Raw genomic sequence first — 26935 nt, 5'->3', positions numbered from 1 at the left:
GGTCTGCCTAGGCAGGATTCCTGAAATGACTACCTCATGTGCCATTTTATGGGCTTCCCTCCTCTGGAAAAAATGCTTTTGATATCTCAACTCCACAAAAAATGCTATGAGCTTAAGTCTGCACAGGGTCTGGTTTTCCATGCAAGGAATGCTACCTCAAACTGTACACCTCAGATAGTTTGTGGGAATGTACTGAAAAAATTACATTGCAATAAAAGTTGACTGGTGTGGGCATGATTGCATCCTGAGAAAACACACCATACTGCAAAATCTCACAAGTCTGATTTTAATGAGAAAACTTCGGTGAGTTCCCAGGACACTCAGCTCTCAAAAGCCATATCATTCTTGGAAATAATTACACAGCTGTATATATAGTTTCTTACTTTATTTCACAATGTTTGGAAGTATTGTATTCCACTCTGTGGGGACTAGAAGATGGGGCTTGATGGGGAAGGGGCCCAACTCCTTAATCTTTCTCAGCAGACTGCCAGACCTACACAGGGCCATTTGTAGTCTCAGTCCTGTTCCTGGATTAGAAGAGCAATTAAGATCTTGCTTCTCAGTAAGATAGGGTGTGTCTGTAATAGTGTCCAGGAATGATATGCTTTTGAGGGAAGACACTTATTGCCAGATTATTGGGATTCCTCCAAATGTGAAAGACTTTGTTGAAAGACAAGGTGGGAAATATGAAAAGTAATGATGGGCAAGGCAGATAAACCAGGTCATACCCATTCTGGGATAACAAACAACTCAGGCTGGAGTGATGAGACTGAACAGAAGAAGGTCTAGCCTAGCATTGGCTCAGCAGCTACTGTGCAAACACCAGGTCTTACTGCCATTTATGGTCTCCATCTCTAGATGGGGACATGAGAGTTTGTATCGTAATTATGGCAGAGGTTCTACTGCCCTGGACAAAAGAGACAGAAGGACAGAATCCGATTAACATGAAGGGAGTAGGTCAGAGATGGACTCCAATGATCTCTTCTTCCTGATTATTCATTCCTTTTTTCTTTATCGTTTTCTTTAAAATCAATGAATATTTATTAAGTAGCTGCTGTGTGCTAAGGGTTGTATGAAATTTTTTTTTTCCTTTTGTTGTTCTTTTTCTTTCTGTCTTCATTCTCTTTCTCACTCATTTACCCCATGAATACTTATCTGGAGGTTTTTATATTCCAATGCCCATGGTGAAAGTTGGGGGTACAGCGAGGAGCTTGCTAGAATCCCAGGTTTCAAAGACTTGGCCCTTTAGGGAAGAAAGGCAAATAAACAGGCAAAACAATGATGAGGGCTGAGGTAGTGGAAGCACAGGGAACCATGAACACATAAGAGGAGGACTCAACCCACATTGGGTGAGGGGGGAGAGGTGTTTCTTTTGAGTGTAACTGGAACATAGAGAGAATGGGGCCTGGAAGTGGTCACTGGAGATGAGTTTCCATTGTAAAGGGCTTTAGAAATCATGCTGAGAAGATTGGGCTTTGCCCCAACAGGAGTCAGAGATCATTAAAGAGTTTTGCACTTTTTTCCTCTTTAAACAAGACAGTATCATGGATTATAGGAGATGTATCAATTCAGATTGCGGTGATGGTGTCCTAAATTAAAGTAATGGCGACAGCAGCAGAAAGAAGTGGGCAAATTTAAGCACTATTAAGTAATTACAATTGAAAAAATTGTTAATTAATTGGATATGATTATATATGAATAAAAAAGTATTCAAGGAAGAAACTCAGTAATAAACATCTGGTTTTAGATATTGGTGACATTCCTTGAAAGAAGGTGAGCAAAATTGGGTTTGAGGGTGAGAAGAAAAGATGGTTTCAGTTTGTGTTGTATTGAGTTTGAAATGCCTTTGAGCATGCTTCATAAATTTTGGGTATCTGGCCTTGGCTGGTGATAAGGTGCTGAGAGTTATCAACAAATAGTTGATAGTTAAACCCTTGGGAGTGAATGAAGTCACCTAGGAGAATGTATGCAATGATTAGACTGAGAGTAGAGCACTGAGGAGTACTAGATGTTTTAAGAGAAATACAGAAAGTGTACAGCATGAAAAAGAGCAGAAATTTGTGAAAAGGCAGGCAAATAAAGAATTATGAGATAAAAAATTTCAAAAAGAAGGAACATCAGTGCTGTTGGATGATACTGAGAACTCAAATAAGATATGACTGAGATGTGACCATTGAATTTTGCATAAAGGAGTTATCAATGATTTTGATGAGAATGGTTTCATGGAAGTAATGGAAGCAGAAGCCAGACTGAATTAGAATTAGAGTGAGAAAAAGGGAGTGAGTATAGATAACTTTCTAAAGAAGCCAAACTATGAAATGGTAAAGAGAAAATGTTGGACCCTAAAAAAGACATAGGATACTTGGAGGCATCGTCCCCAGAGACGGTAGATACCTAAACATTCAGGCCACGGATTTTAAAAACTTATATTTAGAAAGATGGAGAGTTGGCTTCCAATGTGATACAAGATAAGGAGCAAACATGAGTCTAGAAATGGTTCATGAGTCCATGTGGGCAACTGCAATGAGGGGCCAGATAATTAATGAAATAGAGGGAGAGACCAAAATTAAGGTAATTCCTTCTCAGTGGTCTCTTTATAATCTTTGAAAGGTGAGTCAAGTTCATTTGCAGAGAGTGAGAGAATAGTGGTGAGATATGAGACTTGGGGAAAGGGATGAAGATTTACAATAGCTGTTGAGGAAAAGGGGAATAAAAGTTGACTAGAGTCACAGAGATTAATGAACAGCATTAGGGACTCAGGTGAGATTGAAGACTATGAGGCTATAATAAAACCAATCTGACCAATTGTGTGAGTTTTATTTAGTTCCACTCCCTTCTGAGAATCTTTGCCTACTAACTACTGAATTTAATCAATTCATATTTATTAATATTAGTAATATAGTTGAATTTCTTTCTATTTTAATCTGTGTTTTCTATTAGTCATATTTTTTCTTTATTCTTTATTACTTTTTCTTGATTTTCTTTTACCTCATTTTATCCTTTGTTGATTTAAAAGCTATTAATGGTTTTATTTTAACTTTGCTTTAATTATATATGAAAAAGTATATTTTATTTTATATATGTTACATATACATATAGTACACACACACATGCGCGCGCGCACGCATGCATGCACAGACATAAAACAAAATCTGAAATGAAGCAGTATATCTAAGCTCTTCCAAAACAATGTAAGGATGTTAGAGTACTTTAACTCAGATCTTTCCTCCCATCTTCTGTTACTGTTTTATAAAATAGCTTATGGCACTGTTATTGCTGTTGAGAGTCTGCTTCAGTCTAACACTATTCCTTTTTAGGTACTTTATCTTTTCTTTCTAGTTGCTTTTTAGCATTTTCTCCTCATCTCTGATGTTCTGAAATTTTACTATATAGTGAGAATTTATGTTTATTTATCATATTTAAGAATGATAAGCTTCTTCAAAGTAGACGCTCTGGCCTTGCATCAATTTTGAAAAATCCTTAACTATTATAGCTTCAAATATTGCCTCTCCCTCATTTTCTATATTCTCTGCTTATTTCTGTTAGATGTATTTTAAATCTTCTCATTCTACCTGCCAAGTCTCATCACCTTTTATATATTTTTCATCTTGATTTGTTTTTTCATCTATATATTTTTCACCTCTGAGCTGCTTTTGTAACAACTTCTTATGATCTTTCTTCTAGTTTGTTTATTCTCTTTTCAACTCTAGACTATTATTTACACTTTTTTCATTTAAATGACTATATTCTTATTTTTAGATGTCCCAGTTAGTTCTTTTTCAGATGTTCCTTTTTAAAATAATGTTCTTATTTATGCTTTGTTTTATATCTACTGCTCTTTTTTTTTTGAGTTGGAATCTCACTCTTTTGCCTAGGCTGGAGTTTTTTTTCTTTTGAGTTGTAATGTCACTCTTTTGCCTAGGCTGGAGTGCCATTGCACACTCACAGCCATCTAGCGTCACCCTGCTGGACTCAGGCAATCCTTCTGCCTCAGCCTTCCAAGTAGCCAGAACTACAGGCATGTGCTACCACACCCGGCTAATTTTTAAAAATTTATTGTAGAGACAAGGTCTCACCAAGTTGCCCAAGTTGGTCTCGAACCCATGGTCTCAGGCAATCCACTCGCCTTGGCCTCTCCAAGTGCTAGGAATACAGACTGAATCACTGAGCCTGGCTCTTCCGCACTTAAACATACTTAGTTAATGGTGAGTTTTAGGTTGTTTGATCACCTCCAGTTCTTGGGCTGCTAATCCTTCTGGGGCTTTTTTGTTTTTGTTTTTGTTTTGGAAGGGGTCTTCTAACTGTTCCCTTTGGTGACGCTTCTTCCTGCAGTTTGTAATTGTTTATTCTTCTTTCTCTGGATTTCCACTGCTTGGCATCCTAGGTCATTTCAAGTCATACATATTTTTTGCATTTCCATGAAGTCTTCTTTCTCATTAGAGACAGAGCGAGGAGACTTGCATGGTCCATACTTCCCAATTAGAAGAGCTAATATCTTCACCCTTGTGAAGGACTAGAAGTGTACCATCTCCTTTCATACTCAAGCTCTATTAAGGAATATCACATAGTTTTTCAACCTCTACCCACTATACCCATCCCAGTTCATTCCTGCCCACACAGAAATATGTCTACTGACACAGAAAAGACAAGTTGACTCTCAAGAAGCTCTGGTTGGTTTGGACAGTAGATTGCTATTTATTTTCCCAACAGGTCCAGGAGGCCAAGGTGACTGAAGTGAAAATCAACGAGGCCCGAGAGCACTATCGTCCAGCAGCTGCCCGAGCCTCTCTGCTCTACTTCATCATGAACGACCTCAGCAAGATCCATCCAATGTACCAGTTTTCTCTCAAGGTGACTTACACCTGGAGTTCTTCACATGATCATAATAAAGTAGTGTACTTGCCACTGGAACTCTCCATGAGAGTATATCTATGTGCTTTATTAGCTCTGGCAGACCTGTAAGATCAAAATCAAGAAAGCAGCTACATTACCTTCAGACCCACCACCATCATCTCTTTAATTGGGTCTTACAAGACTCATGGGTAACAGGCAGGATCAGAAGGGAATGCCACAGCAAGTCTTGACCTCATTCATTCACTATGTACATGCCATATCGTGGATGCTATGCTTACTGAACGCATGGAAGAGAATATCAAAGAAATATGAGAAGCGATCCCGTCCCCAAAGAGCTTAAAATATAATAGAGACAATCTAATGTGAGTGTGTCATTTGTATTGATTAAAGACCAAGGCAAACAATAATAATAGGCCAACTTTAAATTGCTTTTCTTATTACCCTAATATCCCCAAAGCTCCTGCTTTAAAGTTGTTGAAACATTCCTAAAAACAAAGATGTTAGCAAATTGTAAGTGCTGACTAAACTTATCTTACTCATGAAAAAATAAAGACTTATAAATTTTAAGTGCATCTCTGAAAGTTTATCTTTCTTCTTTAGGGAATTCACCAAAAGACACAATTGAAGAGACATTAGGAGGTGGTGGGGAATTTCTGAACAATTTCTTTGGTTTGACCCAACAAAAAGGACACACACAAACACACACAAAACGAGATGGGGGGAAGGGAGAGAGAGAGACAGAACATAAGCATATAGATACACAGAGATCACACACACACACACACACACACACACACACACACACACACACACACCATATATTTCAGTTCTGTGAAGTTTTCAGCTAAACCACCATGTGGAGGTCAAGATGTAGGGATAGTGATGAGAAAACTTGCAAAGACTCATCAAATGACTATAGAGCTAATAGGAAGAAAAACAAAGAACTCCTGAGAGTTTCATCATTACCGAAAGGAAAAAATCATTATTTAAACACGTTCTCAGTGCCTAGTATACACAAGGGTCAGTTTTAGATAACAAAATTGTACAGAGCATTGCTTGTACCCCTCAAGAATTTTGTAATCTACTGGATAACATCACTAATCCCAGCTGGTTATAATTGGCTGTGTCTGGTTTTTATTCAGGTAGTTATCCGACAAAAACTTACTAGATTTAATTTAATTATTTTGGCCACTGAACATTTATTTTTTGCTAATCAAAGATGTAGGCTCTTCTCTATAAACCCCATAGCAATGTAATAATTTACATTAGCAAGTTAAGAAAAGAGCCAATAGCATGTTTTCCTGTTACTGGTGTCCCTTATTGGCAGTATATGCTGAAAAACACCTCTATGGGCTGGAAAATTATAATACTCTTCACAGGTAAGACTTCTAGTACATACAAAAAAATAACTGTATAAATTACCAATGTTCTACTTTCTGTCCCCAGGCCTTCAGTATCGTCTTCCAGAAGGCTGTAGAGAGAGCTGCTGCCGACAAGAGCCTTAAGGAGCGAGTGACCAATCTAATAGACAGCATAACCTTCTCTGTATACCAGTATACCACTCGCGGGCTCTTTGAGTGTGACAAGCTGACCTACCTTGCCCAACTCACCTTTCAGGTAAAAGTAGATTGAAGGAATTACCAGAAAAGAGGCCATTTTCAGTGCCCAACCAGCAGGTATTAATAAACTTCCCTCCTTCACCATCACTTCCCACAGTATGTCCAGACTATATCTAGGTAGAGGCGTCAGACAAGAAGGTCCAATATGACACATGCATGCTGCCTCCACCATTTCACACTCGTGGCAGGTGTCCTTAATCCATCATTGCACTTTTTTGTTGTTGCTGTTGATCCTGGGTGATCTAAGGTCCTTCCAACATAGCCCTCCCATAGCCACTGCCACCGATCAAAACAGGCACTGAAGATGAAACTAGATGGTCATACCAATTACTAGATGCTCTTTGAGATGCCATAAGATCGTGGGTAGCATATCCATCATGTTTATTTACCTTTCGATTGCAAATGTACTGACCCAGTCTTCTTCTAGAATGAGAAATTACACGTGTCTTTCTATAGCGTTAGCAGCCTTGGCCTTACAAAGTTTTTAACAACTTTCATTCTTAAGGGCTTGAGAAGCAGGGACTTTCAATGCTGCTGCATCTTTCAAAAGAAACTCCTATCTTCCAGATATTCTTAACATCAGAGAGCCATGAAAATGTACTTTTTTGTGCATACCCCTGTAATCAGTTAAAATTGGAATCTTTTTCAATATGCAAATTGAGAACAGATTATCTTGAAGGCCCTTTCCAATTCTATAAGTTAGATATTCTATCATCACTTGTGGACTGACTCTGTTTGCACCTTTCAAAGCCTAAGTTCATGGGTGGGTGCTATTTTTGCCTCATTCCTCTCACCCAAGTGACAGCGTGGCCTTTGTTTTTGTTTTGTTTTGTTTTCACCTTATTTCATTATAAAGATGTGGGGTCAAGTCAGGATTAAGTACGTAAGTAATGTATGTGCAGGCAAAGTTTGAGCCTCCAACTGGTCCTCCCTTCCCCTGGTTTAGGATCAGGTACCCTTAGTAATGTTATGTGCCCCCTACTTCCTCCCTCCCCTGGCAGTGTCCCACAACTGTTGATCCCTCCCTTATGCAATTGTGATTAGTGCTCAGGTCCCACTTATGAGTGAGAACATGTGGAATTTGGTTCTTTGTTTCTGTGATAGATCGCTAAGAATGATTGTTTCCAAGTCCATCCAATTTGCTGTGAAATCTATGATTTTGTCCTTCTTTAAGCTTCACCTTTGCAAAAAGAAAAAAAAAACTTGAATCCCACCTCTCGGTGTGAATCATTAACTCTAAGTAAAATTCCCATCCCTTCACTTCTCCAAGACCCAATTCAAAAACTGTTTACAAAAATTTAGTCATATTAATCTACCCCTCCCTTGTTGGTCATTTCCCTATCCTGGAACATCTTTAGTGTCATTGATTCCTATCTGCATTTCTAGCTTGCATATATTCATACATTACTTTGACACTCTCCTCAGATCGTGTCATCTGTATGTGTCATCTGCTCAATCAGATTGCAGGAATCTACTCCATGGCATTTATGATTGACACATAATAAATGCTTGTTAACCAAGATATGGTTATTTGTTGTGTACATTTAAGTTCACCCTGATACCTGGAGTGGAAACAGATGGACATAGAAGTAGCATGTAATTGTAATATACACTTTCTTCTACTCTACCCTCATTAAACAACCAAAGTTGATGGGCAAACACTAGTATTAGAGGCAGCAGTAATTACACTGAGTGACAACTCCTAAGATCTCCAGGACCCTGTGGCTACCACAAGGTAAAAAAAACACAGTTTCTCCACCTTACAGATTCTCCTCATGAACCAGGAAGTCAATGCAGCAGAATTGGATTTCCTGCTTCGATCTCCAGTGCAGACAGGCACCGCCAGCCCAGTGGAGTTCCTCTCCCACCAGGCCTGGGGAGGCATCAAGGTCAGTACTGGTCACTAGAAAAAAAGTCAAGTTCTCATCTCTCAGAGTTTTCCCCAGACACTTGTGCTCATGAAGTCGGTGGGGCTCTCTTAGAGTTCAAGCACAGAGCCATGTTAAACATCAGTGCATTTCCCCCCTTTTCCTGCACCCTCAGAGCAAGCTCATCCTTCCTGGGCCTGCTGAGAAGCAGGTGCATGCTGCTGTGTGAGGGTTCTGCCCTCAGGTTATGGGGGAACAGGAAGTTCCTGTGAGCTCCTCTGAGTCAGCTGAGTTGCCTTTCCCCTGCTGGGGCTCAGGGCTGAAACACCAGCTTCTCAGTGAGTCCCTGGATTTGATGTAGAAAGGCTGCCACAGCATTACCATGAAACAGATGCCAGGGCTCTGTTCAGTCATCTTCCTGTGAATCCCAACTCTTATTCAAAACAAGGAATGCATTTTGGCCTGGGATGCTCAGCCGTGGATAGTAGCTCCCATTTATTGAATGGCTTGGAAATACATTACCTCATTTCATTCTTATGTCTGCCTAAGCATTGGATATTATTTGTTCCCATTTAACATATGAGGAAACTAACTGAGGCCACACAGCTTACAAGTAGCAAATTGACACAACTGTTGGTCTGTCTGATGGCAAAGCCTACTTTCATTCCATGTTCTACTGTTCAGCTTTGTTTAATTGGGATTCCATGAATGTTAAAAATATTTTTTAAATAAGGTCCTTTCAGCAGGAACCATGCCTGCATTCACAGGATCTCACATGATGCCTGACCAGAAATGTTGGCTGAGGGAATCTCCAACTCCAATTGTGTAATTACCAGAGAGTTCAGACCCATACTCCACGTGGGCAAGTACTTGTGGCAGGTGCCAGTACTGTGTGGGAAACAGCATCTGCATAGGATAAATTGTGTTTATGATCTTTCATGTTTGTTGCATTTTGTAGATGTTTAATAGCACAAAGAAACATGAGTCTAAAGTAATATGATTGGCTTTCTTCATTTATTTTACTGATTTTTAAAAATCTTGTGGTAATTATAGATCCACAAGTAATTTTAAGAAATAATACAGAGATATCCTTTGCACCCAGTTTCCTGGAATGATAACATCTTGCGATACTAGAGTACAATAACACATCCAGGAAATTGACAGTGATATGATACACTAATCTTATTCTGATTTCATGAGCTTTGCATGCCCTTCTATGTGTGTATAGTTTTGTCACATGTGTAGATTTGTGTAATTACCATCATAGTCAAGATACAGAAAGTTCCATCATTACAAAGACCCTTCATGTTGGCCTTTTATAACTACAACAATCTCCTCCCTCCCCCAGTTCCTAATACCTGCCAACCACTAATTTTTGTCATCTCAAGGATATTTTCTCAGTGGAACCATGCAATATATAACCTTCTTGGATTGGTTTGTTCAGGCAGCATAATTCCCTTGAGATCCATTCAAGTAGATTTGCTGTATAATAAAAACCTAGAACTTAATCATGTATATGCATGTTGTCCCCTACAAAGTAGTCATCTGAGGAAATTCTAGGCTGACTCCACTAATGCTACCATTGCTCAAAATAGTATTCTGTCTTCTTTTTCACAATCTGCATTGTTTTAATCAACTTTAGGACTGTATCTAAATCAGGGGTTGTCAAACATTTTCTGTAAAGGGCTACATAGTAAATATTCAGACTTCGCAGGTGAGACTCTGTAGCAACTACTCAATTCTGGCAAAGTCATACAGTATGTAAATGAATGGACATGGCCAAGTTCCAATAAATCTTTATTTATAAAAACAGGTGGTGGGCCAAATTTGGCTTGCAAGCTGTAGTTCTCAGATCCTTACTCTAAATAACAAAGATGTAATTTGATTTTTATTTAACTTCATGTGTCGTTCTAAGTTCAATCTACTGAGTGAAAAGGGAAATAATACATTGGGGGAAAAAAAAAAGGGAGACTCCATTCATAACAATAATCAAAATCACAAAGTTACAAAATACCTAGGAATGATTATAGTAAATGCAGAAATGTGACATACCATCCACTTTCCTAGGTTATATAAAATACAAATGAATAGATACTCTAGAGTAACACTGTCCAAAGAAATATAATGCATGCCACATGTTTAATTTTTATTGTTCTAGTAACCACATTGAAAACTGTAAAAAGAAATGGATGAAACCAAATAAGATTTTTAACCCAATATAGTCAAAATGTTATTATTTAATATGCATTCAATATTTTATATGTTTATACTAAGTCTGAAAACAGATGTGTAGTTTTTACACTAATAGTTTGTCTCAATTCAGATGTTAAATTTTCATCAAGAATATTTATATTTATATTTTTTTTAAATTTAGAGTTAAAACAGTCTATTCATGTACTCAAGTTGTTCTAAACATCTTTAGAAGTTTCCCAAGTACTAAAACATGTTCCAGTTCTTACACTTGAATTTTAAAACAATTAAAATTAAGTACAATTAAAAATTCAGTCTTAGTCCCAGTGGCCACATTTCTTTTGACTTTTGTTTTGTTTTTCGTTTTTCGAGTTAGAGTCTCACTATGTCACCTAGGCTGGAGTACAGTGGCATACTCACAGCTCTCCGCAGCCTCAGTCTCCTGAGTTCAGGTGATCCTTCTGCCTCAGCTTCCCAAGTCACTGGAACTACAGGTACACACCACCATGCCTGGCTAATTTTTGTTGTTTCTTTTTTTTTGTAAAGACAAGGTTTCACTATGTTGCCTAGGCTGGTCTCGAACTCCTGGACTCAAGTAATTCTCCTGGCTGGGCACGGTGGCTCAAGCCTGTAATCCCAGCACTTAGGGAAATCGAGATGAGAGGATTGCCTGAGCCCAGACCAGACTGGCAGCTTGGCGAGAACTTGTCTCTACGATAAATCAAAAACAAAAACAAAAAATTAGCCAGGCGTGATAGTGCACACCTGCAGTTCCAGCTACTTTGAAGGCTGAGATGGAAGGATCACCTAAGCCCAGCAGGTCAAGGATGTGGTGGCTATGAGCATGCCACTGCACTCCAGTCTGGGCAACAGAGTGAGACTCCAACTCAAAAAAAAAAGTCTCCTACCTCGGCCTCCCAAAATTCTAAGATTACAGACGTGAGTCACTGCTCTCAGTCTGGTCACATTTCAAGTACTCAATAGTCAGTCATGGTCAGCAGCTACCTTGTAGGACAGTATGGCCCAGAACTTGAGAATAATGATTCATGGTCTGATGCCCTTATGGAAAATAAGCTTCCGAAAGCAGTTCTGAATGAACCCATTTGCAGAACTAGAGCAATAATGGAGATGAACTAACTAATACAGGCTCTGGAGTTAGACATTCCTGAATTCAAGCTCATGTTTGTGTATGTGGTCTCTGGAACGTTGTCCTATTCCTCTGAGCCTCTCTCTCATTATCTGCAAAATAGTCGTCATCATACCTTTTCTCACAGGGATATGAAAGACACAGAGTAAATGTTCAATAAATGGAAGCTGATTATGATTATGGTCATTGTTTTTGTTTCCTAGAGCTGCTATAACAAAACACTACAAGCCTAGTCACTTAAAACAACAGAAATGTGTTCTCTTATGGTTGTGGAGGCTGGGAAGTCTGAAATTAATGCATTGACAGGGCCTTGCTCCTTCCAGAGCCTCTGAAGGAAGATGTTGCCCTCCCTCCTTTCAGCTTCTGGTAGCCCCTGGTGTTCTTTGACTTGTGGCACCAAAATCCCACTCTCTGTCACCATCTTCACATAGTCAGTGAAGACACATAGCCACATAGCCACACACACATCTTCTCTCTGTGTGTCTCTATGTTTCTTCTCTTTTTATAAGGGTGCAGGTCATATTGGAGTAGGACCCACCCTAGTAATGTCATCTTAACTTGATTATATCTACAAAGGCCCTGTTTTCAAATAAGGTCACATTCACAAGTCCAAGAGGTTAGTTTTTCAGTATATCTTTTTAAGGGACACAATTCACCCCATAACAGTTATGAGCATTAATTACCCATCTATAAAGTATCTACATGCTGTGGTTGATATGGGCTGAGGCTGATAGAATTTGTCCAAAGAAAGAATAACTTTCAGTAACTGTGGGTTCCCAGGTGGGACCAAGTCCAGCTGCCATTCTCTGTATTGCCCCCACAAAGCCCTCTATAACAAGGGTCATAAAGAATAAATGGCTCACAAGCACTCTTTAATGCTTTCATTTTACATAGCTCAACTCAAAAGCTACTTGCACTTTAGTTTCATTCCTCTTTTCACAAAATGGATTGTTTGGTTCTTTGCTTTGCTTCGCTTTGCTTTTTTGTTTTGTTTTGTGGGCTAAGCTCATCTGACTGTTCAAAGACTTTTGCCAACAAGTGAAGTTTTATCTCTCTATATGAATTTATTACATGGAGCAGCAAAGTCCAGACCCATCAAACTCAAACACAGCACAGGATGTGAGCAGGTGAAACACAATGCATTATGTAGTACACATTGTCGAAGCCTTTGATGAATGCTCTTTTAAGTGTTCAGTTGGATTTTAGCCCAAAGAAACTAAGTATAATTGAATAGAACATGATTTTTAAAAAATTTTTTAAAGTATTCTATCTAATGAGGAAGATTGATTGCCTTGTTTCCCCAGAAGAACTAATAAGCAGGTAATGAACATAATCTTTGTGATAAAATACTGCTTTTATTACTATCGTTTGTAAGGATTTTTAAAGTTCCATCACATGCCCAAATTTAAGGTAATGGGCATGTTCTGTTCTTCATTAGAAAATCTCATTGGTGATGAACGCCTTTGTTAGCCTTTGAAAGGCCCCTCACTACCACTCTGTTTGCCAATTTAGCTCAGTTGTATTTTGCCACACAGTCTAAAGTAATTAGGTTAATTAGTCACTTCCATTTAGCTTATTAGAAGGCTAGAAATCCCTTTTCCTCATTTGGAAGATTAAATGTTGCAATTGTGTTCAATCCTGAGCTCCAAGAAAGTGTGTTTCAGACCCAGTCCTGGCAGCTGGGAGCTCTGATCACAGTGTAATTTGCTCATTTTTGTGGAGACGCCAGAGGGGGTCACAGGACTTCAGAAGGGTTAATAATGATGCAAGCTGGGAAGAGTGGGTGAGTGGTTGCCTGGAAGAAGATGAAAGTTAGCTCCTACGCTTAGAGAGAAATAATTACAGCAACTGTAGCTTTCTCAGCCTGTCAAGAGCCCTCCTGCTGGCCAGGCAGATGTCAAACCTTATTAATCGAGCACTTCCTAAGTGCTGGGCAGCCTGCTAGGCCTGAGGCATACAAATACACCGTGAAAGTTCTTGCCCGCAGGGAACTCACAATCTTGTGGGAGTAACAGACAAGTAAACCAGCAATTGTGATTCAATAGCTATAGGAGCCCCCAAGGAAGGACAATGGAGGGCTTTACAGGCTACAAAGCACTTGTGTCTACATTAGAGTATGAGATATGGCAGACCAAGATTCCTTGGCCTCATTTTCCAAAGGAAAAAAAAAACAAAGCTCACAAAGGTTTTAAAAGGGGGTCCAAGTCCCTTCACTTATAAGTGGTGGTTCTGGGGCCAGAACTTCTGTCTCCCAGTGCCACCTCCAGCCTTCTCCACACCACCCCACACCACTCATCAACATGAATGAAGATGTGTTCCCTTCACTAAGTGGTCAGGTGAAATTGGAAAGCCACAGAACCCCTGTGAAAGGACATATAAAAGCAGAACATGTGTGTATCCCCGTGGGAGAGGAGCCTAGGCAAACCCAGATCAAGTGTCTGTGTCCTTTTCCTGCTGTAGCCTTCCCTCGTCACCAGTAAGACTCATCTACAATGGTCACGCTGCTTCCTCTCAAGCCCTATGCTCTCCCTCCTCCCAGCTTTGGCTCTTTTTGATGCTTCCAGTAAAATACCCCTCCCTTCACTCTACCTCTATCTCTGCCCAACAGAATTCTACATACTTAGCAAGATCTGCTTCTTCTTCTTCTCTTAGTAGACTGCAAGCTCCTTGAAGACTTGGCGGTGTTGTTGTTGGTCATTCTTGTATTCCCAAGTACCTGGCATGTAGTAAGCATTCCATAAATGTCAAAAGGGCCAGGTGTGGTGACTTACGCCTGTAATCCCAGCACTTTGGAAGGCCGAGGCAGGAGGATTGCCTGAGCCCAGGAATTCAACACCTGCCTGGGCAACATAGTGAGATCTTATCTGTATTAAAAATTAAAAAAAAAATCAGAAAATGAGACAAGCGTGGTGATACATGCCTATAGTCCCAGTTACTTGGGAGGCTGAGGTGAAAGGATCACCTGAGCCCAGATGGTCGAGGCTGTGGTGAGCCAGTATCACATCACTGCACTCCAGCATGGGTGACAGAGTGAGAAACTATCTCAAAAAAAAAAGTCGAAAGAACAAATGAGTAAATGAATGAATTCCAATAACAAGAATGTATTGAATTTCTTAAAATCTGTGGCACTGTGGTTTTAGACATACAGTCTAGCTTTTAATCTCATTGGCAATCCCATACATACAGGCAGAGTTGAGTCATGATGGCAGGACTGCAGGGGATTAATTGTCTAAGTAAGTGATGTTGATGTGGGCAGTCTAAAGAAATAAGATGAAACCCCCTACACCCAAAATGTGGTTCCAATATAAAGAGTGATGATGTGACACACATACCAAGGGAGTGAGAAAAGAGTTTATTACTCAGATAATGAGGCTTTCTAAAGAAAGCAGGGCAGTTCCCAAGGAGTCTGAAATGTCTTGAGAGAGTCAGGAAAGGAGACTGCCTTGGAGTTATATGGTGGTTAGATGAGGCCGGGATGAAGGTTTCTGTGCATGGACAGGGGCTTACAATTCTCTAGCACCAGATGTGGGGCAGAAGAGAAAGTGGAAGGAATAAGGTTTAGAAGTAATCAGTGATCAAATATTTAAAAATTAAGTCACGCCCTTTATTAAATATGTCAACTCCGTGAGTAGCTCTAAGTTGTCTACAAAAGGATAGGTAGGAAGTCTGAGTGCTCTAGGTTAGGGAGGATGTGCCCAAGAGAGGTTGCAGACTTTTTAAACTGGACTTTAACATCTTGAGAACCTTAACAAATAATCATGACCGACACAAGAAAAGGAAGAAGTAGAATTTGTTGGAGAAGAGAACAGGATTTTACATATGGTAGAAGTAGTATGAAGAAGGAATTTTGTTGGAAATGAGTCAGGCCCATTTCCAAGGTTGGAGGCAGATACTCTCAGACAGATCAGGACAGAATAGGATACCTGGTTTGCTAGACAGATTGAAGGGAGGCACCAAATGAAGAGATTTGTTTCCTGAGTTATGCATTTGGACTTAATCCTTCTAAAAATAGAGAACCCATGGAAATGTCAAGAGTTGACATTAACACAAAGTCAATGAATGATTCTAGAGACATTCTGAGAGATGAATTGACAGGGATTGGTGGCAGAGTAAGTTTGGGGATAAAAGGGAGAAGTCAATGATTTTAGGTGTCCACCTCCATGAGCAGAATAATTATGATGCCTCTTCTTATCCTTCTTTTCCATGTAATATCCTGCAGGCAGGTGTGACTCAGTCTCTGCTACTAATAATATCCCAAATACTGTATTTGCTAATCCCTGCCTATTATTGGGGCAGTTTGCTGAGGATGAACTGATCAGAATCCCTCCTTCTCCCTGATTTTTCCCAGGGAAAGGTTCAAATTTCCAGATAAGAGTATCAATGAGACAGAATTATGTGTGTGAGTACAATGAGTACAATACCATCTTGCCCCTCAATTGTCAACACAATGCAGATGACAGCTTTACAGAGAAACTACATTTCAGAACAGAGATTCTCTGACATTTTTCCCAGGCACTTTCATCAATGGAAGAATTCTGTAATCTGGATCGGGACATAGAGGGATCTTCCAAGAGTTGGAAAAAATTTGTGGAGTCAGAATGTCCTGAGAAGGAGAAGTTCCCACAGGAGTGGAAGAACAAGACAGCCCTGCAACGCCTCTGTATGATGAGAGCTCTGCGGCCTGACCGGATGACCTATGCCATGCGGTAGGGAGCAGAGATTGGCGGGAAGACCAGGATAGGCATGGGGCAAGGGCAATCTCAGGGTGGCCAGACAAGCAAGACTGAATTCCAAGGCCATGTGTATGTGGTAATGGATGCCTTTATACCAACATCCCAAGTCCCATGAGGCCTATTGCTCTGTGTATGCCATGTATTTTCTCAATATTGGACATTTTGGAAAGAGATGCTAATCATTATCAGCACTGGAAAGGGTACTGATCACATCTGATGCTTTGGGAGATGATGGAATTCAGAGAAAAAATGGAGAAATTATCCTTAGCAGGAAGAACATTTTTTTCCCTGTGAACAAGGGAGAGGTGGGTGTGGTTACAATTAAAGTGGTAAATGGCTGGCAGAAAGTTGAGAAAGATTTTGTCCGACTGCTTCTAATTTCTCTGAAGTAGGAAGCAAGATCATCAGTTGAGTTTGTGTGGAAGGGAAGGTGGTGGAGCTGTTAGATATTTGAGGAGAACAGAGAAGATTTTAATTAGGATCTGTGGTAAATGGGAGAGAAGGCTGTTCTAGGAAACTCAAAGAATTCCAGGTAGCATTGAGATCCCACCTGCATTTCAGCTGGGTGCAGTGACATGCACCTGTAATTCCAGCTACTCAGGAGGCTGAGGTGAGAGGATCACTTGAGCCCAGGAATTTTAGACCAGTGTGGGCAACATAGTGAGATCCCATTTCTAAAGTTTAAAAAAAAAAAGAATGCTGCATTTGTAGTGGCACTAATCTTTACCATTAGATTATTTTCTTCAGATACCCAGATGTAGAGTCAGCATCAAGTTGATGCAGAGCCCGTGTCATTTCAGGTTGGTGTTTTGAAAGAAGAGTGTGGCAAGGGAGGTGAGGATGTTGGCAAGAGAATGACTACAAGTCAGTCCACGCAATCTATAGAGTCAGGAAGCAGACTAATGGTTTTCTGGGGTTGGAGGATAGGAATTAACTAAATAGGCATGAGAAAGCTTATTGGTATGATGAAAATGTTCTAAAACAATGTTATGGCAAAGACTGTACAACTTGTTAAATTTATTAAGAATCATTTAATAGTAACTTTAAATGGGTAAATCTTATGGCATATCAATCATACCTTAATAAAATTATTTTTAAAATAAAGAAGAGGCCAGGCTTGGTGGCTTAGCCTGTAATCCCAGCACTTTGGGAGGTGGAGGTGAGTGATTGCTTGAGCCCGTGGGTTCAAGACCAGCCTGGGCAACTTGGCGAGACCTCATCTCTACAATAACTAAAAAATTAGCCAGGCGTGGTAGCACCAGCTCTTTGGAAGGCTGAGGCAGAAGGATCGCTGGAGCCCAGCAGGTCAACGCTGGGGTCGCCATGAGTGTGCCACTGCACTCCAGCCTGGGTGACAGAGTGAGACTCCAACTCAAAAATAAATAAATAAATAAAGAGAAAATTGTAGTCCATGGAGTCTACAGTGGATTGGAAAGAAGTGATGAGAGTAAGAAGTGATGATAGAAAAATACCAGGAGCTCAAGATACCAAAATTCCTAAGTTTGTACTGGCACCAATACAGGCAAAGAATAGGTGACATCAGAATAAATTACTAAAAGAACTGTTTGGATAGACAGCGTGAGTCAAAGAGTGGGATGTTTCCTTTTTTTTTTTTTTTTTTGAGTCAGGTTCTCACTCTGTCACCCAGACTGGGGCTGCAGGCACTTGCCACCACAAGGGACTTTAAAAATTTTTTCATAAAGAAGAAGTCTTGCTATGTTGCCCAGGCTGGTCTCAAACTCCTGGGCTCAAACGATTGCCCCGCCTCAGCCTCCCAAAGTGCTGAGATGACAGGCATCAGTCACTGCGTCTGGTCCATTTATGTTTTCTGACATAGAAAAAGTCCCCAAGTAATGACGAGGATAAGACCACAGAATTAGGAGACTGAAAGGGGGAAGAAACAAAGGTCACTTGAGTTGAGTTCACTCAAAATCTAGAGGATTGTCCACATGGATCATTGATGTTGACAACACCCAGGCTGAAGGAGAGAAAGTCAGTAAATGAGGAGAGTGACCAAAGGGACAACAGATGACATGGATGTGCAAGGGGTAGTGGTGATACAGCCAACAGAAAAGAGCCTCGAAGGAGCCATGAGAGTATAGACGGAAACAGCAGTGAGCAGTGAGCAGGAACCTATTCCCACCTGCCAATCCTTAGCATATCAAGTGTAGGAGAATGAGACCAATAAAGAAGACTTCAGAGAAAATAGTGTCCTTGGGGGAGAGTGGAAGTCCCAGTTAATGCCAGGAGTTGGGCTAAGTATTCAATAAGTGGTTGCAGCTATGTTATGTTTAGCATAAAATGGGACACTTTGGAAGAGAACGTCAGTAAGGAGAGTATATGAAAGGAGACAGATAATGAGAAAGCATGAGAGAATAGAGCACTGTGGGGCCTTAAATCTTGGGCAGGATGACAGATTGCTGGGATATAGAGTATAGAGGAGTTAGCTACCAACACACCTTCAGAAGGCATTGGTCCTCTCAGTCTCCTGATGAGTAGGATGATGTGAAAAGATACTAGGCTCCCCAGAGGGAGTGGATGGGGATTTCAGAAGGAGCCAGGATCCAAGAGAGCAGCCTGGAAACTAGCAGAACAGGTTGTAAGTGTTGATGTAATAAGTAGTAACTTGAAGCCCGTCCCAGCTCTGTAACTACCTAGCCCATGACCTTGAGCACATCCTTTCATTTTTATACACCTTTATTTCTCAAATGGTATCATTTCCTGATTTATATAAGTATATACGTACTTTTTTCCGGCAGAGATTTTGTGGAGGAGAAGTTAGGAAGCAAATACGTGGTGGGAAGAGCGCTAGATTTTGCAACCTCATTTGAAGAGTCAGGACCAGCCACTCCCATGTTTTTTATCTTGTCTCCAGGACTGGACCCACTGAAGGATGTGGAAAATCAAGGTGAGAAAAGTTTCATCTTGGAGCAAGACTACGACGGCCCCATGCCCTTTCAGTCTTTGGGTCTATTGGTTTCTCTTTTCCGAATTCAAGACCACCTCTGTGTGGTTTTAGATTCTGTATGTATCTGTGTTATCAAAACACCAAAGGTTGGTCAAGGTCCTGTTGCTCACCACACAGAAAGACAATTACTGAGACAACAAGTATTGCCAGGGAAGAAGGCTTTTAATGGAGTTATATCAGCCAGGAAGAACAGGAGATCAGTCTCAAATGTCTTCTTAACCAATTGAAATTGGGATTTATATAGTGGGAGAAGGCATGTAAAACAGAAATTAGGAGGAGGTAAGGAAGCAATCTTATTGAGTGAGCAGTCTGGGGTCTTATTTTCTGGGTACAGTGATCTGGTAAGTTTTAGGTCATTGTCTGAGGGTCAGTCTCCTGAGGGAGGAACTCAAGTAAGGCAAATGTGAGTCTTGGGTTTTAAGACTGGGAGAGTCAATTTTTATTTATTTAAAAAATAAAAATGAAAATGAAAATCAGATCTGTGGGGATATTGGGCCAGTACCATCTGTTTGGTACCCAGGTTTCAAAGGACCAATTAGATTAACTATATAGTAGCCCCTCCATGTACATGGAGGGTTGGTTCCAGGACCACTGCATATATCAAAATTCACTCATACTTAAGCCCACAGTGGGCCCTGTGGAACATGCATATACGAAAAGTCAGTCCTCTGTATACGCAAGTTTCGCATTTCAAATACAACTGTTTTTCACCTGTTTGGTTGAAAAAAATTAACGTATAAGTGAACCCACACAGCTCAAACCTGCATTGTTCAAGGGTCAACTATACTTTCTTTTTCTATATTATTTTATTTTATTTTTTTTTTAATTGACAATAATTACAGACATTCATGGGGTATAGAGTGATGTTTCCATATATAGAATATGTAGTGACAGATCAGGTCATTAGCTTATCCACCATCTCAAACATTTATCATTTCTGTTTTGGGAGCATTCACTATCTCCCTTCTAGCTACTTGGAACTATACATTATTGTTAACCATAGTCTTGATGCTGTGGCATTTGTGGCTTCACTGACTAGGGAGAGACTGCTCCTTCCAAAGCTAGTCAATTCTTAGAGATAACAAAAGGTTCTCCTGGGAGCATGCTTGTTATATGCAAGCTAACCATCCAGAGTTCACACTTCCAACCTTCTCCTTTACCTAACTCTCACACAGCAAGCCAGTATCCCCCCGCCCCCATCCTAAATCAACCCAGAACCAGGTACCAGATAAATAGGGACAGTCCCTATGCCCCCAAACCCACCAGGATTACTCAAATTAGCCAATCCTAAACTGTTTCCCCTGCTCTGACTTGTGTCTCTCACAAAAGCCTTAATAAAGTCTCTGGCCTCGGATTTCTCCTGCTCCTTTCTGCCTCCTGACCAACCTCATGTTACCCCTCGTGGCTCTGCATGCCATGGAGTACCCACTACTCTCAGAAAATGTGAGTAATAAAAATCTTTCAGTGGCATTTGCCTCTCCATGTCTCACTCAGCCACTTCCATCGATTAAAATCCCACAGGTAAAAATGAGACATCCTACTAAGACATCCACCAAGACAGTCCTCTTTCTCCCAAGTTTTTCAGCAGTTTCACCGAGATGTTGTTCACAAACCATACAATTCACTCATTTAAAGTGTTCAATTCAAAGCATTTTAGGACATTCACAAGGCTATACAACCATCACATATTCTATGTTTAGAAAAACTTTACTTTCCCAAAAAGAAACCTATATTCATTAGCAGTCACTCCCCACTGCATCTCACCACCTCCTTAGCCATCAATTTACTTTCTGCCTCTAAATATTTGCCTGTTCTGGACATTTCAAATAAGTGAAGTTATTTTTTAAATGTATTTTTTTGTGACTAACTTATTTCATTTAGCATGTTTGCAAGGTTCAACAACGTCATAGCATGTGTCAGAAACTACATTCCTTTTTAAGGCTGAATAGCACCCTTGTATGGCTGTACTACAGTTTATTTCTCCATTGATCATTTGGTGGATATTTGGGCTATTTTATCTTTTTGCTGCTGTGAATGATACTGCTATGGCCATCAACATACAAGTTTTTGTGTGGACATGTGTTTCCACTTATCTGGAGTGTATACCTTGGAGTAGAATTGCTGGTTCATATGGTAACATTATGTTTAACTCTTCAAGGAGCTGACAAACTGTTTTCCAAAAGAGCTGCGTCATATTACGTTCCCACTAACTATATGCAAGTTCCAATCTCTCCACATCTTCTCCAACCCTTGTTATTGTTCATCTTTTAATTATAGCCACTATAGTGGGTATAAAGTGGTAGCTCATTGTGGTTTGGATTTGCATTTCCCAAATGATGTTTTATATGCCTATATGACATTTATGTTTTTCTTTGGAGAAATGTCTATATAAATCCTTTGCCCATTTTAAAAATTGGGTTATTTATCTTTTTATTGTTAAGCAGTAAAAGTTATTTAAATATTCTAGAAACAAATTCCTTATTAGATATATATGATTTGCATTTTGTGGGCTTTCTGTTCACTTTGTAATGGTGCTCTTTGAAGTATTTTAACTGTAACTGATTTTTTTTTTCCTTTTGGTCCCTTGTACTTTGGTGTTGTGTATAAAAAATGATTGCCTAACCCAAGGTCACAAAGACTTACTCGCCTTTATTATCTTCTAAAAGTTTTATTTTGAGCTATTACATGGTCTGTAATCCATTTTGAGTTAATGTTTGAGTATAGTATAAGGAAGGGGCATAGTCTTGTCCTTTGGCATTTGGGTCTCCAATTGTCCCTTCTCCATTTGTTGAAAAGACTATTCTTTCCTGATTGAATTGTCTTGAAAACCTTGTCAAAAATGAATTGATCATTCATGTAAGCACCTTTGTAGACTATTAATTCCATTCCATTGATCTTTGTGTCTATCTGTATGCCAATAACAATTTTGTTTACTGCAGCTTTGTAGTAAGTTTTGAAATAAGGAAGTATGAGTCCTCCAACTTCCTTCTTTTCATTTGTTTTGGCTACTCTGAGTCCTTTATATTTTCATGTAAATTTTAAGACAAGCTTGTCACTTTCTGCAAATAAATAAATAAATACAACTCAGATTTCAATAAGGATTGCACTAAATATGTTCAATTTAGGAAGTATTGCCTTCTAAACACTATTAAGTCTGGCCCATGACCATAGATTGTTTTTCAATTTATTTGGTTTTCTATTTCTTTTAACAATGTCTGTTTTTAGGATACAAGTTTTGCTCTTATTTTGTTAAATTTATTCCTAAGTGATTTTAAAATTTCTGTTGTAAACGGAATTGTTTTCTTAATTTCAATGTTATTGCTAGTGAGTTTTTGTATATTGATTTTCCATGAACGTATGCATCAGTTCTAATAGTCTTTTTGGCGAACCCCTTAAGATTGTCTAGGTACAAGACCATGTCATCTGCAAATAGAGATAGTTTTATGTCTTCCTTCCCAATCTGAATGCCATTTTATTTCTTTTTTCTTACCTAACTGTTCTGGCTAGAATTTTCAGCACAATGTTAAACAGAAGTGGCAAATTTGGATATACTTGTCTTCTTCCTGATCTTAGGGGAAATAATTCAGTCTTCATCATTAAGTATGATGTTAGCTATGGATTTTTGTAGATGTCCTTCCTTTATCATATTGAGAAAATTGCTTCCTATTCCTACTTTGTGTCAAAAAGTGTTGTATTTTGTCACATACTTTTTCTGCATCTATTGTGGTAATAGCATACCTGTTTTTTCCTTATTCTATTAAGACAGTATAATATATTGATTGACTTTTGAAAGCTAAACCAACTCTGCACCCCTGGGATCTCAATCAGTTCTAGAGTATAATTCTTTTCATATTACTGAATTTGATTTGCTAATATCTTATTGAGGATATTTACATGTATATTTACAAGGGACATTGACTTGTTAGTTTTTTTCCTTACGATGTGTCTCTGTCCATTTTGGATATCAAAATAATACTAGTAAACAATACATCAGAATGAGTTGAGAAGTAGTTTTTCTGCTTCTATTTTTTGGAAGATTTTGTGAAGAATTGGTATTAGTTTTCATCAGCCCTTGGTTGAATTCACTGGTGAAGTCATCTAAGCCTGAGTTTTTCTGAGTAGGGAGTGTTTAAGTTACTAGTTCAAACTCGTTACTAAATATATGTCTATTCAGCTTTTGTATTTCTCTCTGAGTCAGTTACTATAATTTGTTTCTATTTGGATCTATTTCCATTTCATCTAAATTATATAATTTGTTGACAAACACCTCTCAAATTTAGATATCTAGGTTGAAATGTTTAGCTCCTCTCTTGGATATGTTGTAACTAAAGACTATCAGTTAAACTTAATTTTTTTATGTCATTGTTTTTAGATAATTTCTTTTGATTTCCCTCTGTGCAGGCTGAGGCTTTTATTTTCCAACTTGTGTCAGCTATACTTTTATTTTTTATGTAATCAAAACTATATATTTATTCTACCCTATTGTCATTGTTAATTTTTGCATACTTGGTCTACAGATTACAATAAACAGTACTCATGTTTTAGTTAGTGAAAATATGTTATTCATTGCAGAGGCAAGTAATGTATAGAATTATATTTTCTTTTTTTTTTTTTTTACTGGAGTCTCACTCTGTCACCCAGGCTGAAGTGCAGGGGCGTGCTCACGGCCACTGCAGCCTCGACCTGCTGGGCTCAGGCCATCCTTCCTCCCCAGTCTTCCAAGTAGCCAGAACCACAGGTGCATGCCACCCCACCTACCTAATTTTTTTTGATTTATTATAGAGACGAGATCTCATCAAGTTGGCCCAGGCTGTTCTCAAACCCTTGGGCTCAGGTAATCCTCTCACCTCGGCCTCCCAAAGTGCTGGGATTACAGGCTTGAGTTACTACATCTGGCCTTAGAATTACATTTTCTTATTTTGATCCAATGTCATAATCTCTAAGTGTCTCCTGAAGAATGGTCTTAGCATGGAGGTTCAAAATTATGTCAAATTTCTGTTTGTTTCATATGTGGATGATATTGATTTTTCTTTGATAGTTTTTAGTTTTTCCAGGAGTTGTAAATTGCCTTTCATTTTTCTTAGGAAAAGAAATAAATGCCCATTTATCATTATCACTAACTCCTTATTCATTCTGTATGTTGAAAGAAGCCACTTTATTCTTCTTGAAGATGCTCTTCCTAAAGCCCATTGGCATACTATTCTATTAAAGATAGATTGTATATTAGAATTCTCGGAAGATGTCATTCTGGGAATTATTTTCTTGATATTCTTGATTAGTTTTTCTGTTTTTATTGTATTCCATGCTTTTCGTTTTCAATTTTATCCTCATTTTGCTGGTATAAATCATCAGAAAATCATGAAAAGTAAAATTTTTAAATCTTGGATGTCTAAAAATGCTTCAGTTTCACTCATATACTTCTTTGAAAGTTTTGCTGAGTAAAAACTTTGACTACATGGCTCTATTGTCTTTTAAAAGTCATTTTTGTACATGAGAGGTCATATGCCAGTAAAATTATATTATTTGCTTGTTTCTTTGTTGGTGACCTGTTTTTATTCCCTGGAAACTTTTGGATCATTTCTCTATCTTGTGGTCTAAAATTCCATGAGCTGGGTCTAGGTGTAGGTCTTTTTTATTCATCTACTTAGCACTCAGCATACCATTTAAAGTGGAAGGGCCACATCTTTCTTCAGCTCTGGAAATTTTACTCTTTTATTTTTGGTAAATGCCACCATCATTCACCAACTTGCTCATGCCAAAAACTTGGGAATCAGTCATCTCAGACACCCACTCCCACACCTATCATATTTAGTCCAATTGATTCTCCCTCCTAAATATGTTTCAAATACTTTTAATTGTCTCTGTTTTTATTGTTGTCACCCTATTCAAAATCACCATAATCTCACCTGGACTATCACAACAGACTCCTAACTAATCTCCATTCTTCTCCCTCTGCAATCCTTTGCTATCGTGCAGCCAGAGTCATTTTACTAAACCTCAAATCTGATCATATCATTGTTCTACTTAAAACTTTCTAGTGGTCTCCGATTGTTCTAAAGGTAAAGCATAGTAGCCTTAACGTGACATATGTGACCTGCATAATGTGGCTCTTTTATGCAGCTATGGATCTCACCTCTGCTCATGCTCATTCTGTTTCAGCCGTACAACCCTTTTGGATCCTATCACACTGTGAACTTTCCTGACCTATGACATTTTTACCAAGAGTTTTTTATCTGAATTATTTTCAATCATCCAATGCCTACTTGTCTTGCAAGGTATCAGCCACTCCTGAACTCCTCCCTACAAGACCATTTGGTTGCCCATTAGACATTCTTATATCATTCTATATATTTCTATATATTTGCTTCAGAGCATTTAATACAGTTCTAATATAATAATTCTTTTATTGTTTTAACTTTGCTTGCCCACCTGCTTGTCACTAACATCCTTGAGATAAGGGACTATGTCATCTTGTTCATATTCTTACCAGTGCGTAATAGTATAACTAGCACAGAGAAGGTTCTCAGTAAGTATTTGTTGAATGAATTAATAAACAAATGAATGAAAGAACATTATAAGAAACTGTTGTCGTGGCTAAGTTATTCCTGATGCTCACGCTTTTTAGAGTTCTGTGCTCCTTCTGTCCCCTGGAGACTTTGTTTCCTTCATACTGATAAATCTAGTTTTCTCATTTTTATTTAGTATTTTCCCTTTTGGAAGCTTTTATATATCCTGTTTATGAGCAATTTCCTACTGTTCGTAGCCAATTGACCTCCAACCATTCCATCATGTAGTTTGAAGCTTCCTGTCATCTCAGGCAAACTGACCTCTCCCTGATCTATATTGGTTATTTGTCTCTGAATACATTATCTCAACCTTGCCCTTGACTTAATTTTAACGGATATTTCCTTACCAAAAGCAATATTGCTGTTCATCAACTAGAGATTACTTAGGCACCTGTGCCTGCCTCCCCGCTTCCTCCCTCCCTGCCTTCTTGGTGCTTTGATTTACTTTCTGATTCACTCATTTAGAACATATATTCTGGTGACATCCAAGTTCCCCACATCTTGAATCTAATCAGTTTGCCTGATGGGCTCCTAGTCTCTAGTCTGAAACCCACGTGGCTGATCTAAATGCTGTCCCCTAGCCCCAGTTTATTAAGTCAGCTTACTGTCTCATTGGTTGCGTAGAGTCTGTATATCAGACAGTCATCTGTTTTCCTCCATTTAGACTCTTAAAAAGCTTGGTATTATTTCCCATCTTTGGACATTTGATTTATGTTCTTGATTCCATTTCTCAATTCCTTTGTTTCAACATGGCAGATTTTTATATTGGGATTTTTAAAACCCTGAGAGTCAGATTAAAGATTTGTTCCCTTGTCCTCACTCCACCTCCCCCCACCAAAAAAAAAAAAAATGCATATACCTATAGACAAACCAAAGTCTGTATACAATTTCAGAAGTCCCCTCAGTCCCTGAAACTTATCCATTGGCCAATTAATAATTCTCTTGATTGGGAATCTATACTTTTCTGGCACATTTTGTGCCATCTATTCT

The 26935-nt window shown here is 39.0% G+C and overlaps 1 protein-coding gene across 1 annotated transcript in view; it reads left to right on the top strand.

The window, feature by feature from the left end:
* Positions 1 to 26935, top strand: part of LOC103274593 (dynein heavy chain 9, axonemal-like) — a 134054-nt gene that overhangs the window by 62021 nt on the left and 45098 nt on the right. The window contains exons 10-14 of the mRNA XM_008072030.2: positions 4711 to 4851; positions 6301 to 6471; positions 8240 to 8362; positions 16191 to 16384; positions 19171 to 19319. Coding sequence (XP_008070221.1) covers positions 4711 to 4851; positions 6301 to 6471; positions 8240 to 8362; positions 16191 to 16384; positions 19171 to 19319 — 778 coding nt within the window. The remainder of the gene's footprint in view (positions 1 to 4710; positions 4852 to 6300; positions 6472 to 8239; positions 8363 to 16190; positions 16385 to 19170; positions 19320 to 26935) is intronic.

This window comes from Carlito syrichta, unplaced genomic scaffold, assembly GCF_000164805.1.
Source record: "Carlito syrichta isolate Samal-C Ts95f unplaced genomic scaffold, Tarsius_syrichta-2.0.1 Scaffold314819, whole genome shotgun sequence".
Taxonomy (NCBI): Eukaryota; Metazoa; Chordata; class Mammalia; order Primates; family Tarsiidae; genus Carlito; species Carlito syrichta.
This window is presented reverse-complemented; position numbering and strand designations above follow the sequence as displayed.